This window comes from Eupeodes corollae, chromosome 2, assembly GCF_945859685.1.
Source record: "Eupeodes corollae chromosome 2, idEupCoro1.1, whole genome shotgun sequence".
In the NCBI taxonomy this organism is placed as follows: domain Eukaryota; kingdom Metazoa; phylum Arthropoda; class Insecta; order Diptera; family Syrphidae; genus Eupeodes; species Eupeodes corollae.
This window is the reverse complement of record NC_079148.1, coordinates 2,307,986-2,324,528: the sequence shown is the minus strand read 5'-3', so window position 1 is coordinate 2,324,528 and position 16,543 is coordinate 2,307,986. Positions and strand designations below refer to the sequence as shown.

At 33.7% G+C, this 16,543-nt stretch overlaps 1 protein-coding gene across 2 annotated transcripts in view; it reads right to left on the bottom strand.

The window, feature by feature from the left end:
- The window catches only part of LOC129948061 (homeotic protein ocelliless-like), a 41,914-nt gene that overhangs the window by 13,181 nt on the left and 12,190 nt on the right, over positions 1-16,543 (bottom strand). The window contains exons 3-4 of one of the 2 annotated variants that reach the window (XM_056058878.1): positions 3,311-3,537; positions 1,793-1,944 (exon numbers count right to left, since the gene is read on the bottom strand). In XM_056058878.1, the coding sequence (XP_055914853.1) occupies positions 1,793-1,944; positions 3,311-3,537 (379 nt within the window). The remainder of the gene's footprint in view (positions 1-1,792; positions 1,945-3,310; positions 3,538-16,543) is intronic. The other variant, XM_056058879.1, reaches the window with a different exon arrangement.

Below are 16,543 nucleotides of genomic sequence, written 5' to 3'. Positions count from 1 at the left end.
AAATTTTGCATACAATACAGTGAGTTCCATTCTACGCAGTCAAAATCACGCACTAAGTTAGATGGGTTTAAGTTTTTGAAGTCTCGGTATAGACAAAATTGTTGAAAAACTAAATCAAAAAAGTAAATCGTGCTTGGAAAACCCAGGTGCTAAAAGCTGATTGTAAAGCATAATATAAGGAAAAATATTCTCTCGAGGAAAAATATTTGCCGAGAAATATTTAGAATTGAGGTACGAGTAAATAAAATTTAAAAAGATGAAGAAACAGCCTTAACTTTTTTTTCTAGTCCTCAAACTAAACTCTATTAGCTAAGCCAGATTCACGTGTTCGGTCCAGCATACTTTGACATATGAGTATATGCACATATGTACATATATATGTATGTACATTGTACATATATTAAGCTTTGTGCTCGCTTTGAATCGTAAAAATGGTAATCTCGAGTTCAACGTCCGAAAGGATCTATTTTCTACTTTATCGTACTTTGACAGATGACAGCCGTATTGTCATTGACAATGACAAAATGTTTGTTTTATTTCAGAATCTGTGTACAGCAGCAGTGTCTTCCCTTCTGTTGTTTAAGGTATAAGCAAATAAAATAAATTCAACAAAAAAATGTAAGTAAAGTTTCTTCTTAACGCCCTTGCTACAATACGTTTTAAAAATTCTTTGGCCGCGTTTAATGAAACATAAAATATCGTAAAGTCGATAAGAAGCCTGTCAAAATACCAACCGACCTAATGCGTGGTTGTGGTTTAGCCAAATATCAAAAAATACGTCTGAATCATTGCTTTGCCTATAGAATTAGGCTTGTTTCACACTACACGGTTGTGACCGTACGGCAAAAAACCGGACGGTATAAACCGGATCAATGGCTAATTTTCAACCGTACGGCAAAACACGATATATTCAGTAAGTAAGTACAAGTAATCGTGTCTTGAAGTGGCTGATCGAACTCTGCCGCACGAATGAAATCGTATAAGCTTATCGCACCGTCCGGCTGCTTTTTACTGTAGTGGCAGTAGACGGTTGCTCTACGGCGCGGCGCCGGCATTTTGCCGGCGTATATGCTCTTCTTCGCGCCTCCAACAAAGTGTCACCGTAAGGTTTTTTGTCGTACGGTCAAAACCGTGGAGTGTTAAACGAGCCTTAATTTTAATATGTTCTTACGGTGAGTATAGTATACTTGACTGACTTGACATGCATTCACTTCATGTTGTCGAAACAGCAAAACATGATAAAGATAATATTTTGATTTCCTTCCGTAATGAAGCGTTCATGTTTTCGAACTAGAGTGAATCAAAGCTCCTTATCGAAAGAATTTTCTTTTGATTATTCGACAAATGTGACACGGTAATGAAATAGAAACTAATTTTTTTAAAAACCCAGTAAAATATTCAAAACGATGCTTACGTCATTAATTTCTTTTCGACAATGAAGTCCTGGAAAGCACTCTTCATTTCTGACATTTTACTTATTTGTTTAATGTGAAACAAACGTTCCTATTGACAAGTCAATATTGTTTGACAACAATACTATATGGATCGTATAATACCTCATTCAAAATACTCTATGTCAAAATACTATATTTTAAATGTCTAATGTTTTAAAAAATCGTTTGTGTCAAAATATTATAAATTCAAAAATTGAGCAGAATTTTGTGTGTACTACTTTCTTTCCTTCCATACTTTCATTTTCTTACCATTTAAGTACACAAAATATGTAAAATTTAAACTAATTTAAAATATAACAAAATTAAAAATATGTTTTAAACAATACATAAATTCTCACCTGAACTCTCGATTCGGGTAAAGCAATCTTCAGTGCCATTTCCTCTCGCATAAATATATCCGGATATCTTGTCTTATTGAACAACATCTCCAGCAAATCTAGTTGTGGCCGGGTAAAGGTGGTCCTTTCCCGCCTCGGTTTTCGTGCATTATCTGCAAACCCCCACCCATCAAAACATATATTTTTAATCTGATTTAAAAAGTACTTTTGGTTCAAAAATGTACATAAATGAAAAACAATATAAATGGAACACAACAAATACGAACTTTTTTTGAGTACCGTCTACCTAATCTACCTTCAATAAACCTTTTGACTGTGACAAAACGCCTAAGCTAAACAACGACACGGACGAGGTGTCAAATGCCTCAAGCACCAAGGGTCATTGATTTCAAGAACTTCTGGAATTTTGTCAAGAAGCAACCATGACTAGAACTAACAAATTTAAGTACATTCCGATAAAATTCGCGTCAGGTTGTTTATGGTTTGTTGCCTAATAAAAACTACGGCACGTGCAGCTCATCCAAGTCTAAGGGTTGGCAAATCCATCGTAACCGTGATGATGATGATTAAAGAGCATTCTCGACACTCGTATCCCATCTCAAGCCCATCAAGTTAAAGTAGAGGTCGTTAACGTCTTTATGGTGTTAACCGGAATCCATTTCAATTCCGTACAACAATAATAATTATCATTGTTATTCCTATTATTCTTATTTGCAGTGTGCAGGCGGGCGGACGCACCACACGGTTCGGTTGCTTAAATTCATATATTTATAGGCTAAAGCCATAGGCAGACAAGTGAACAGACAACAAGGATCAAGGACTAAGGAGCAGAGCACACACGGCGGTACGTACGTACCTGCCTGTTACTTGGCCAAACGGAGCGAATAATGCGTAGGCAAATAAGGAAGCGCAATTGCGTAAAGCCACTACACTGAGAGTCAAACTCTTAAGAGCTAATCGTGGGCAAATATCCTGGAGGCTTGTGAAGCCGTTGCAGACGCCAGACGTCAGCCGCCACCACCGCTGTTGCTGCTTCGGTTGGGTTCCTGAAATCTTCTCTCGCTTTGGAATGATAGTGTTCGGTTTTTGGGGTGGCCCGGTTTGTTTGTTTTTCAATTAAGCAATTTATACCTACTCCGGCCTCAATATTCGACGATACATTTTTACCCTAGGAATGTGTTGCAGGATTTCTCACAGGATATTCTCGGGAAAACGCGCTTGGCTTGGCTTGATGACTTGACACATAGTATAAAAATGATGTGTTGAAAAGTAAACAAAAAACCTTTAGAGCGATAAACATGTACCTAGACTCAGTACTCATATGATGTAGTTTTTTGAAAACACATCCCTTACGTCAAAAATTTAGGTTTGTCATTTTTCCCTATACAACAACAACGGTACATTGCTATATCTGACATTATAGTGACAGTCGACAGTATACAGTGAATAAAGAGTAAAATTATATATATTTTAAAAGCGAGCGATAAAAGGACTAAAAAGAAAGGGGTGCGTACTTACTGCACATACTTGTTGTGGGATAACCCATGCTGTGCAATGAATCCACTGTCATAAGGTAGGGTGCTGGCTTAAGATATGGCATTGCTGCCGTGAGTCCTCCGACACCTGGTCCTGGTCCAAGTCCAGATCCACCGCACGGGGTTGGATTTATTCCAACTGCTGATGAATTTGTCGGGTTTGTCGTTGCAAATGGTGAAAATCTCAAATCTGCATCAGGGTGACATCTGCTGAAATTATAAAAACATATACACCACACATAAAATATACATATATTACCCTATGTACTCTACACAGAGGTAAGGGATGTTTTATGGAACTACATAAATATATATGTACATAGTTTCATATATTTATGTATGTGCAACCTAAGCTGCAAGTATACAATTTAATATTGTTAATATAATGCGTGTCGGGTTAAACAAATAAATATCGTGCTTGTTGAAAGGGAGTTATATAATAACTTTTGACTTTTGGATTGTATTTTAGGTGGCTAAGCTTTGATATGATAGTGATACCTTACAGGATTGTTGATATAATATTTTATTTAAAATTAATGAGGCTTACGGGGTTCTTTAGATTACTTTTTTAATCTTAAAAAACGAGATTACTGTTTTTTTAATTTTTGTTTATGTAAAAAAGAAAAATTTGTACATATTGAGTCACAAATCTCATGATCTTCATGTTTGGAAGGCAAAAGAGGTCTTGTTTATAGAATCTTGGTTATCCGTGGAATGAAGTATTAAGTGATTCGAATACCTTTTAAACTTAACGTTTCCTGTTAAAATCTACATTCCAAGTTAGACTTCGAATAAGAATCACAATAAGATTACTGCGAAAGTCAATATAAGCTATGGTTTGGTCGTTTACATGCAGAGGGATTAGTACTGTTTTGACTTGAAAGGATTTGGGTGGAAATTGATTTGCAAATCCTCATTCAAGAGATGGACTTCTGATAAGAATTTGCAAGTACCATCGTCAGCATAAAAATGGATAAAACAGTTTCTAACTATTTATGTCTTCTGTGGTTAATTATTAATTGAAATAGAAAAAAAATAGTTGCCAAAGTATTGATCCTTGTGGGACCCCGTGAAGAACATTAGCGAAATTAGAAGATCTTCTATTTGCTACAATATGTTGACGTCTGCTATGTTAATATGAGGGGCCAGTTTTTACGACACGGTTGTAAATCCAAAACTTTGTTGGAATCCGATGAATTCATGGATAATTAAGTCAAGTTCAAAAAAATTGGAATTGATCAAAATTATAGCCTCCACTATATTTGCTTTTGATAATCTGTGGAAACTAAAAACTAGGGCTTAGAATGAGATTTTGTAACTGAAAACGTGAGATGATGAGCTTATTAAATATAGCTTTTCCCAAAAATAATAAATTCAAAATAAAAATATAAAAGATGCCTTTGATTCAATTTCTGATGTCTCCTTTTATAAATTAAGCTTAGTTTTTAATGACATTCTAAGCGCGAATACAATGTAAAATGTAGGTAATACCTTATGTGATAAAACTAGGTTCAGACTTTCAACATAAGGAACTTTATTTGCAACTGCGTTCTTTAAACGTACATTTTGACCAAGGCAGCTTGGTAGTTTTTCAAATGTCAAACATTTTGAACCTTAATTTTTTCCTGAAATTTTACCTATAGATGATCGTGCAAAAACTACCAAAAACACAATTCTCGATAAAGCACTGCTCAGTCAAGCTACAATTATAAATCGAATTGTATTTTGTATTTTAAAGATATATTAGTTATTTATTTTCCAATTATGATTAGCTGTACTTTCGATATGTGTATGTAGGTGGAATTGACTTGACAGTTTGGGAGATTTTACTTGACTAACTTTCCAATACATTATCCAATAAAGTTGTCTTTATTGGAATGCAATTTTTATGTCGTCTGAATCTGGCCTCGGTGACTCGGTTTGTCATTTATTCTTTTTATCTCCGTCTTATTCATTAAAAAATTAGTTTATGCTGCCAAACTCAATATTGTGTTTTATTTTTCAATTCAGTTTGTTCAGAGTTTTAAAGTTGTTTTACTTTTTTCATTCAGAGGAAATTTTCCGGTGAGTTTTCAGAGATGATCAACAAGATCGGAAAACTCAGAGTTGTGATTAAAACGCTGAATACACCAGATTTAAAGCATACAAGATGAGGAAAATGAATGGCAGTTCGCAAACCATTTGAAATAAGCGAAGAAAGCCGTATTGTTGATAGTATATAATCAAATGTGATAGGTGTTTTTTTTCTATGACATGTAAGACTCTGACATTTGACAACATTCAGAAACAACTTGTTAGATTCACACCATTCAGCCAGTTTGTAGAGGATTTTATGAGCCGGAAAATCTTGACATCATCAGCATACATAAGATACTTCGAATATTTAAAGTTTACCGGAATGTCATTTATAAAAAGGATAAATAACAAGGGGCCAATATGACTTCCTTGCGGAACACCTGCAGTTACATCAATACCTTTGGATTTAAACTTTCCCAATTTTAAAAATTAACCCATTTTTTTAAATAGGAAGAAATCCATTTTATGAAATTAGAATGGAAACCAAGTTTTGAAAGCTTGAAAATTAGTATACTATGATTAACTTTATCAAAAGCTTTTGCAAAATCCGTAAAGATAATATCAGTCTGTAAACCATATTCGAACCCGCAAAGTGCAGAATCGCATAGCAACGAAAAGTTCGTAGCAGTAGATCTTCCAGAAACAAAACCATGTTGGTATTCAGATATTAAATTCTTAACAAAAAAATTTACTTTTTACAGACAAGCATTTCGAAAATTCTTGGGATCACTGATAATTTGCAGATAGGCCTGTAATTGGTCACATTTTGCTTCGAGCCACACATTCAACGATCGAAAAGTTAGGAAGTATTGGAAAATAAAACGTTGGTTTATTTTAATTAACTTATATAGAAAATGTTTTAAAATCTTATTTTGTACTACAAAAAGTGTAAAATTAGGAATCAGTTCAAATAATAACCTTTAATTTGTTAAGGTCATTAAATTGGACCGATGTTGAATGTAAACCACGCTTAAACGTCAAGTATTTTTTCTGCATTTCATGTGATATTTCTGAATTCCAGACAAACTCAATTTGAACCATAGAAAGATTAATAATAAATCTACGCATTATAGTTATTTAAGTTTATGATAAAAATGGCTGTTAAAATCGTAAAATGTGTACAATCGGAAAAATCGTGCACAACGTCTATAGGAGATGTGAAACAACTAACAAGGTACAATTGACTCAAGAACTAAAGCCTTTTGGCCATTTCAAGCGTCGTCAATAGTCAGAATGGTGCCAAGAAATGGCAACAGTAGATGATATATTTTCTAACAAAATCGTCTTCAGCGATGAGGCAAATTTTCACCTCAGTGGATTTTTCAATAAGCAGAATTGCGACATTTGGGCGAATGATAATCCAAGAGTGATGGTCATAAGAGTGACTTTTTGGTGCGGTTTATGGGCCGGGGGCATCCGTGTTTCTTCCAAAATGAGACGAAGATGATAACTAACTTTTAATGGCCCGAATCGAAAGTTACGGATGTAAACGATACGTAATTTAACACCGTTGGTCTTCTTAATTATGGGTTATTTAAAAGAAAAGGTGTACATCGTTAAACAAGCAACTACTCAAGACCAAGAGTTAAAGGATGAGACAGTTCGGCACATTAACGGCATAAAAGCTCAATTATTCATCAGCGTCAATGAATATTTGGTGGACCATCGGATAGAGGTGACAGTGGCTATTTGGCTGATATTTTAGTCCAGACATAATTGAACTATACCAATATTATTATACAGAAAAGAAATGACACTTATTTCCTAAACCATTTGTGTTTTATTCAAACCTCAACATCGGCCTTAAAATTTAACCACTCTTTAGTTCTGATTGGTTTATTAAATTTTTCGCCGCCGGAAAATCACCAACATGACTGACTGATAAACCGGATTCACTTATTTTTTTTTTGATAAATCTCCAAAAATATTCTTTTATTGTTTGATGCAAATCAATTGATTGTGCGCTCGAAAAATATCGTTAATTTTATTTTGATTTTGATATTTTTTCAATACAACTATTATTTAAATTGCAATAAATTTTCTCAAAAATAAACAATCTTAGGAGTTTTGATAACAGCAATATTTATAAGCAAAATTCTTACTTTCATTTCGAAACATTTTAAAATTAAAAATAAAATTATGTTCTATTTGTTGAATATAAAACCTTTTAGTTTTTTGTTGAAACATTTTCCATATCTAAAAATTCAAAACAAATTTCTGTAAGATTTTTAACAAAACATCTCGCTCCCATTGTTAAAGTCCAATGTAATATGCACTACGCATAGAATAGAATTGATAATACTAACGACCAAACCGACACGACAGAACGAACCGAACCCAAAGCCAGATTAATTTGCCAGATCTTTTCGGAGAGCTCTTTGAAAATATGTGATGTACATATTTCGAAAATAAAGGTAACTCACTCACTCACATATATGCCGAGAACCTTCCAAAATATGAATGCATATAGAGTTAGGCGAGGATGCAGGAACAATAGGTTTGTGATGTGCAGTGTTCCTATTCCTACATAATGCCAAGCCGGACCGAGAATTGAAAAACGTGCGTGTTCAAAATAGCAGAATGTTTTACACATTCGTGCACTACTAGGCAATGTTCCTTAGTTCTTCGTTCTCGTATTCGGAGCATATAGAACAAAAAGCATATTCCAGCTTTAGAACGGGTATACGAGTATACTGATGGTGGCAATTCAGCTATCAACAATGAAGGATCTCTCGAAAGTGGCCAGATATCCTTCATTTGTTCGAAACATGCCCAGCCACACTCGATTCCTATTGATTTTCCATACAGAGAATGACGAGCGTGAGGGAACACCATCATAGATGAATGACAACAACTGACACGCCATCGCCATTCCATTCCAAAACCGAAAGAAGAACCTCCTGATTCCAATCCAAATCAAAATCTGGTCGAACAACCAACGTCGATGACGGAGTGACGATTCACTATGACGAACACAACGGTAGGAGCAGCAAATATCCATTGTGTTTTGAAAATAATATGGTCAGAGATATACGAATGTGGATTCAATTGGCAAATTGCTATTGTTTTCGGATTTGGAAATCTCATTTCTCCTTTTTGCTATGTTTTTCAAAAACACGAAGAATACAGACTGTATAGGCTTTAGGTAGGTTCACCCTTGCATCCGAATTCGAATAGGTATCTTATATTATCCTTAAAGGTTTTTTTCATTTTTTGAAAGACACAAATATGGGTTCATTTGATTTCAGACAAATTCTGTGATTTGAGGCTGTCAAACACTCACTGAGGCAATAAACACTCATTGTTCGGAGTTTCTGGGATTGCAATTTGAAAAGTGTTTTCAAAACATTGTACTTTGCAAATTGATAATTGAGAATTTTGTTTTTGTTGGCGGGCAACAAAAAGAAAAAAGGAAAAAGGTGATGATGGGTATATTTACCGTGAATTGATGTACAAAGTAATTTTGCCGGTTTGTATATTTGCAATTATTAGAATGGAAATTGTTTTTTGATGCGTAGACCTTTCAACAACTTTCAAAATAGGTTAAGGTATACTTTGTTTATGTAAGATATAATATGAAGGATGTAAAAATGATCTTTTTTTTTATTTACAAAAGGTTCATCAATAGGCATCTTTTGACCGCAAAGTTCAAGAAGTTAAGAATTGTTCAATCACATGAGAAATGTTTTTGTTCTGTCAACATTGATACATTTCCTTGGATTTTATACATTTTTTCTCCTTCCCAAAAGAAAATCAGCGATTTAATTAGACTAGGTTATCGACGTAAGCAATAAAAACATCAAATTACTATTTGAGTCCTCTTCAAAAAAAATACAACTACTGAGTGCCAGATTTCATTTCGAATAGCGATGAAGTTTTGCAGTACATTTATGACCTTTCCTGGAGTAAAGAAAATTACAAATTGAAACAAAAATATCCGTTGTTTTTTTGTTATGGGCTGAGAACTTTAAATAATAATACAAGACAGAAATATTCTTGGAATTAAATTTATATTATTTTAACCTAGTACATAATTTTATGGCATTTGTTTTTGAAATATGATTTCCAGTGTGATATATACGTGAAAATAAATGAAACTTTAAAATGTGTGTAGTTGGAAACCATTTGTTTTGGTGGGGAATCTAAAATGTTTAATATCGTAGAAATCGAAAACTTTGTAATCGACAAAAAAACAGTTGACAAACGTAAAGTATATTCTATTAAAGACGACCAATTGAGTTCTAGAATTAGAACTCAAATCGGTATTAACTAATTTTGTTGGAATCGAGTATTTGTTAGGACTTCTTCATTATATGCTTTTCACAATAAACCAAAAACACGTTTTTCGCGAAATTATCGGTTTTGGAAGAAAACCTACACCGAAAACTCAAGTTTTCCACACACAAGTTTTATATAAAACCTCTCTAAAACTAGTTGCAAATCAAAGTTGAAATAAACAAACAAACCTTTCGAAAAATTCAGTGCTCATATTAATGTAAGCAGGCTAAGTCGCTGCGAGCTAGGAAAATTTGCACCAAAACATTCCACAATGTGGGAATCGTTGTTCCAGTGAATAAACCACAACAGTGGGCTATCTCCCGTAGTACCCGTGGCATGATGGTTTGTGCGTTGGACTGTCATGCAAGGGGTCTTGGGTTCAATCCCTGCCTGTGCCACCATAATTTAAAAAAATTAGTTTTCGCGGGTACTGCCTCTTGCGAGGAATTGACAAATCCTTCAAGAGTAATTCTTGTCATGAAAAAGTGCTTTCTCAAACTAGCCGTTCGGATTCGGCATAAAATTGTAGTTCCCCTCTATTCCTGACAACATTACTCGCACACAGGAATGGTTGAGAGTTGTAAGTCACTAGGCCCTGGTTCACAACGGACTGTTGCGCCACCCCATTTGATTTTTTGAGTGGGCTATCTCCCCTTCATGGGAAGCGATGCCAACACCAAGAAGATCCTCAGTGCTTTGGATAAGCCAGGCGAGTCCTCATAGGAAGAAACCAAAGAGACAGTCATGAAAAATTGCAGCCCATCATTACAGCTTTAGTGATCGCTCTGGATGAGTGTGATTTTGGTACGAATCTGGAACTAGGAATTGACTTTTTCTGTTCCGGCCATAAGGACCTACACGAAATCGTTCAGAACAGGTTGAAGTGAACAAAGAGGATGGCTGCAGCCAATGAGCTTGTAGTTCTTGTTGGTTCATGTCGTGAGCCCATTCCACCCGTCCACAGAACTTCAGTTAAAACTCGACGAGCTTGTGTTACAGCCTTGTCTGCGCTGATATGCTGCTCAATAACAGCATATGAAAGAATTATAGACTTACGGCAAAGAAAAATTCTTAGGAAAATGTTTGCACTTCAAGAATTTTTTCAAAAATTGAATCTTGAGAGAATCCATACCGTATAGAACATCTGCCCTTTGTGAAAGGAAGTACTTGGATATTTTCATTTTATCCGCATCCGATGGTGATATACTGGGTGGTTGTTAAACCACTCAATGACGGGATCAGATTCGTTCTTTTGGAGTTCGTATAAATATTTGTCTTACTGAAAATCAAATTGGCTTTCTAAAGGCTAAAGTATGTATCTTGCATTTCCAGATCCTATAGTTCATTGTAGAGTATATCGAAAGTTCTGCGCCTCGTTTTGAAATGTTGTTTGAAATACTCATCATCATTTACTAACATTTCACAAATAATTTTCGTAAACTTTTTGCCGAAAACCCGGTTTTGGGTTTGGTGTGAAAAGGCTATAAGATAGATATTTTTTTAAAGATACTACTTCAGCATTATAACCTTGCTAGATTGTGACGGCATAAGTCGTAGAAAGATAATATAGTAGATAATAGATGTCTTATTTTGATATTTTTTTTATTACTACAAATATCAAATCAATATAAAAATAATATTTGAAATAACAATTGGGTGTCAAAATCAAAATTAGACCAGTTTTAAGGGTATTACTTCCGAAGATTGGGTTGTGAAATTAGATCGGGTATTAGTGATGTTAAGAATTGGAGGAGTATTAGTTTTTTGTTAGAACAGTCGATCAGGTGTTGTGCCTGGCTTGGGTTCTAGGACCTCTTAGGCCAAAAGTGAAGAAATTGGGCGCTAAACACCCGCTGTTAATTTTATTATAATTAAGTTTATTATTGTCCTTACATATATGAAATTGTGAGCTTTCAAGTAAAGTAAAAAATTAAACGTCAGATTTTATTCCAAAAAACATTTCGTAAGATGCTGATGCGATGATGTTTATGCTATTATGAATGAGGTCTTCATGACATACTATAAATACTTTTGAAGTAATTTATAATAAAATAATTGAAATCAAACCATAACTATAGCGTTTGATTTAAAAGAGGAATATTAACAGAACACATTTAAGAAGAAGCAAATCAAGAAATTTTAGATTTTAGACTGTCTTTCTACTAACGTCTGTATGAGTCTATGTTTCTAAAAACCTCAAACTGTTTGAATGAAGATAAAATGAATCGAATTGTATTATAAGCATTTTTTCTCAAAAATTAGTAACTTTAATTCTGGTGAAAACTATTTTTATTAAAAACAAAGTCCAAATGTTTATTTTTGAATCTGGCCCGTAAAAAGCTATATCATGAATAATATAAAAATAATCCTTAAAAGCCTTATTTCACTTTGCCAAAGTGCAATATGACCAATTGCTCAAGTTGACTATAAAAGGGTATTATTTTATTTTATTTTGGATATAAACAATGAACAAATAACGAAATACCCTCAAAATTCAAAAGAGCTGCGATTTTATTTTCTTAATGCCTTAAAACATCAACATTTTTTTCAATTTTTTCAAAATACCTTTTCGGTAAAAAATCAATTTCAATTCCGTTTCAATCAAAAATCGGACAACCTTATTAGTGACAAAATTAAAAAACATCAACTTCATTCAGGGGTTCAAAACTCCCTTTTATCACAGCATTGTTATTTTCCTCTATAGAAAGACAACCAGAATTTCATTAGCCTTTAAAAATGTGTGTCCTTGGATACCAAACATCAGACAAAGATTAACTTAACATAAAAATACCACTTCATTTAAAAGAAAGCCCTCTCCTCAATTGGTCACATTCATCTCATTACAAATATTATTTTAGGTTATGAATACAATTTACTATAGCCATCAGACAAAAATAAGCATATGGCTCGTATATATTTTTCAAAATTTGTAAAATTGAAAAGAACAAAAAGTCAAAAGTTGCTATGCAACAACCGACAACCGGCGGCACACGTCGTCGTCGGTGATGGCAATGACGATGATGATAGCACCCCCTTTATTTTATTAATGAACCACAGGCATGTTTTATAGATATTTCGAGTTAGGAGATTTTAGATTCAGCATTTAATCTTTTTCATCATCGTTATTATTATAAAATAAAGTATCTACCTTTATATCTAAATGTAGATTTTTATTTTTTTTTTCTTTTGTTGGAGAGGCTAATCATTTGAAGAGTTAACGGGTGAAACAACGCACACAGAAGGCATACGCAGCATTGCTGATTAAATGATACTTTTGCAACCCCAGATTTAAGAAGGTATTATTGGCATATGCTCAATTAATCGCGAAGAACAGGTGAGTTTTGAATCAATGAAAATCGTATAACGCTGCAGGAGGGTTAAACGGTCTTTCCTAAATTAAGATAAGAAATCTCTTTAATCTTTCCATTTTCAATATTAGAATGATTATTATTAGAAGTCTAGAAGAGCTCACAAATAATTGTCATATGGCTGAATTTTACAAATGTGATCTGTGAAAGTGACAGTTCGAAGATTTGCATTTATAAACTCAAGATGTGTATTTATTAATATATATATTTTGCCACTGCGCATCAACAATTTTTCATTTATTTGTCGATGCTGATTATATATATGTACACTTTTTAAACAGTCAGTTTAAAGTAACGGAGACATATTCGTTTTGTGGAACACATTGCTTAGTATAAAAAACCTGTCAGTCTAAAACAAATTTTCTAACAACTTCTCAACTAATTTTAGTTTTTGGGAGTATTAAATGTCAGTCAAACCACCCAGAACTATTTGTTGCTCTTTTTTCTCTTAAGTAATCTTGTTAAGGGTTTTGTGATTTTTTAGCTGCAGGAGAAGTTGCAATTTTTGTTGTCTATGGTTTGACAGTTAAGAATGCCAAATTGTGTTAATCTAGTTCCTCAGTAATATTTGGCAATTCATCATAAATCGTTTAACGCTTGAACAACCTTTCCAAATTTTAAAAATTTACTTTGTACAAAATAAATCTGTTCGCGAAGTTCATATACTCAAAAAAAAAAACTACTACCGCTGACCGGATTTCCCACAAAATTTATACAGAAAAAGTGGTTTTCAGATTCCTATCAGGCGTCTTGGTAAAATTTTCCAAAATTACTGGTAAATATAACCAGGGGATTTTTCGAAAAATTCCTGGTAAAATACACCAGATTTCTGGTAAAAATTATACCCATTATTCTGATAGAATAAACCAGGAATGTTTTTTTCCTGGTCAAATTTTCCCCAGTATTACTGGTAAAATATAGAATTGCGGTAGAATATACCAGGAATATTCTTTCTTCCTGGTAAATATGTACCAGAATTCTGGAAGCCCCAGGAAATTCTTTTTTTCCTGGTAGAACCCACCAGAACTTTGGTAGAATATACCAGAAATATTTTTGTTTCACGTGTAAAAATGTACCAGAATTCTGGTAGCATATACCATGAATATTTTTGTTTCCTGGTAGAATATACCGGGATTTTCTAGTCAAAATAACTCATAAGGTATTCCTAAAGAAAACATGGACATCAACATCTTCTCTAATATATCCAAGAAATAAAGAAATACAGATTTTTCTCTAAACTAAATTATCTGAAGCGCCATGTAGTTTACGATTATTTGGCGGGAAGGGCTTGAAAGGTTTACTGTACTAAAACTTGATGGTGAAATGTTCCAGAAGACAAAAAGATAATTTTTAAACTAAACCCAGTATTTCTGATAGTAAGTACCAGAAGACTGGTTTTATCTAACAGGAGAAAATACACCAGAAAGTAAATTTCCTGGTTCTATTTACCAGATTCCAGATAATCTTTATTTTACCAGGAAAAAAAATACCAGCGTCCTGGTAGAAACCAGAATTACAAGACATTTGGATATTTTAGGGTTCAACATAAGTCCGTTTGACAAGGATCAATTTGCCACTCTCTTAAGGTCTTCAATGACGCAGAAAGCTCCATGTTCGATAAGGCCAAGGTGACAGCTGAAGTAAAGCTGAACGTCATCAGTATACAAGTGAGAGCTGCAATTATCTATTGAAGATGGATGTTCATTTACATAAGCAGAAAACAAGAGAGTATTCAGTATGGAACCTTGTGGTACACCAGTGTACAAGAAACCATGGATGTAATACGGGAATTCAATTTATTGCAAAAAATAGTGCACAATTGAAAAAAAGGACTCGCTCCCGAAGCGGACATAAAAACAGTTATAAATGGTGGCTGGGTTTTCGGAGCCGACGTTATGTATGTGAACCACTCCTAAACGTCAAGACATTTCTCAATTTTAACCTAACCCAATTTAAACTAAGAAAAGATACACTATCGAACAAAGCGTTAAAGTTATTTATTTTATGGCCCAATTTGGAATTCAAATTTAGAGTTATTTGAAACAAATAAGCCAACAACAATTCAAGATCGGATGAAGGTGTTCCTCCGGCGTCACGGCGGCTATTTCACAGATATTTTGTTCCATACGTACTTGAACTATACGAATTTTATCATAATAAAAAGAAATGACAACGATTTCAAAATAATTTATGTTTTACTCAAAATCAACATAGGCCTTTAAAATTGAACCATCCTTTAATAATAAAAAATGCATCCAAAAATATGTCTGTCTTGTACTAATATTTTAAGTTTTCGAGTTAAAGAAAAGCATTCCATATATTTTCGATAAAAACTGTTTCTGTATCGTATCAATTTCCAAAAAATTATGTTTTTCCAATTAGAATTAGAAGAATTGTAATGTTAAAATTTATAAAGTCAATCTGCGAAAATTTGGTATTGATGTCATATTCATTTTTCTCGCAAATCATATTGTGCCGTGATCCTTCTCAAAAATAATGTTCAAGTGAGAATGAAATTAAAGTAAATTCATATTAAATAAAAAGGTAATAGTCTGTGCACTTTAATGTCTATAAGACTTATTCCTTGCGATAATAGACCTTTATGTATCTTATATGATTTAAATCTCGAGTTAGATTATTTTCAAGGGGTTTTCTATATAACTAGCTACGGATCGAGTAGCTTAGGTTAAGAAATCAGATCATTACGAAATAATTTTCTATAATAAAAGAATTTCAATTCGTTTTTATTTTTATTAAGGTGTCACTCTACTCTAAAGGATTATATTGACAAAAAAAGAAACTGATAAAAGGAAACTGAATTCGATCTGAAAAATAAAAGACGATAGTCATTTTTTTTAATCCTCACGCCCTTTCAATGGTTCTTGCGTTTTATAGTTTATTTTTTTTTAAATATAGTTCGTTAAAAATACATTGCATATACTTTCCTATAGCAATACATAAAGGTACCTACATATATATTTGTAATGTTTTATTATTTCAGACAAAGGGACTTCTCCGTCTTATCCTTACCGACTCAGGACTTCTTTTTCTGTGTGTGTGTTCATTTCGTCGATCGGCGCGGTGTTATTGTCATCTTGTCGTCTTCGTCTCCCTTCTAAAATTCGATCGGTCGATCAAATTGCACTTTGTGTTGGGTGCGTTGTTGATGGAATTCCTATATCAAACCCTAAGATTCATATGTTCTCGAAGGAAGGTATTAACTTTAATCCTTTTCCAATATATATATGTATAAAATGTCTCCCTTTTTCTGATGTGGAGATGTCTTTTGCTGGTTGGGGGTTTTCTCGTCATTGATGGCCACCTTTCATATGACCACCACCAATGAATTCTCTCACTTTTATATGAGTATTAAATTTCTAAACAAAAAGAATTCCGATCGAATATTTTAAGTTTTATTTGTTTTTGATTGGTTCACCGCACCGCACCGTGCCGCTTCGTACCGACGAACGAAACGACTTAAATGGTGACGATAT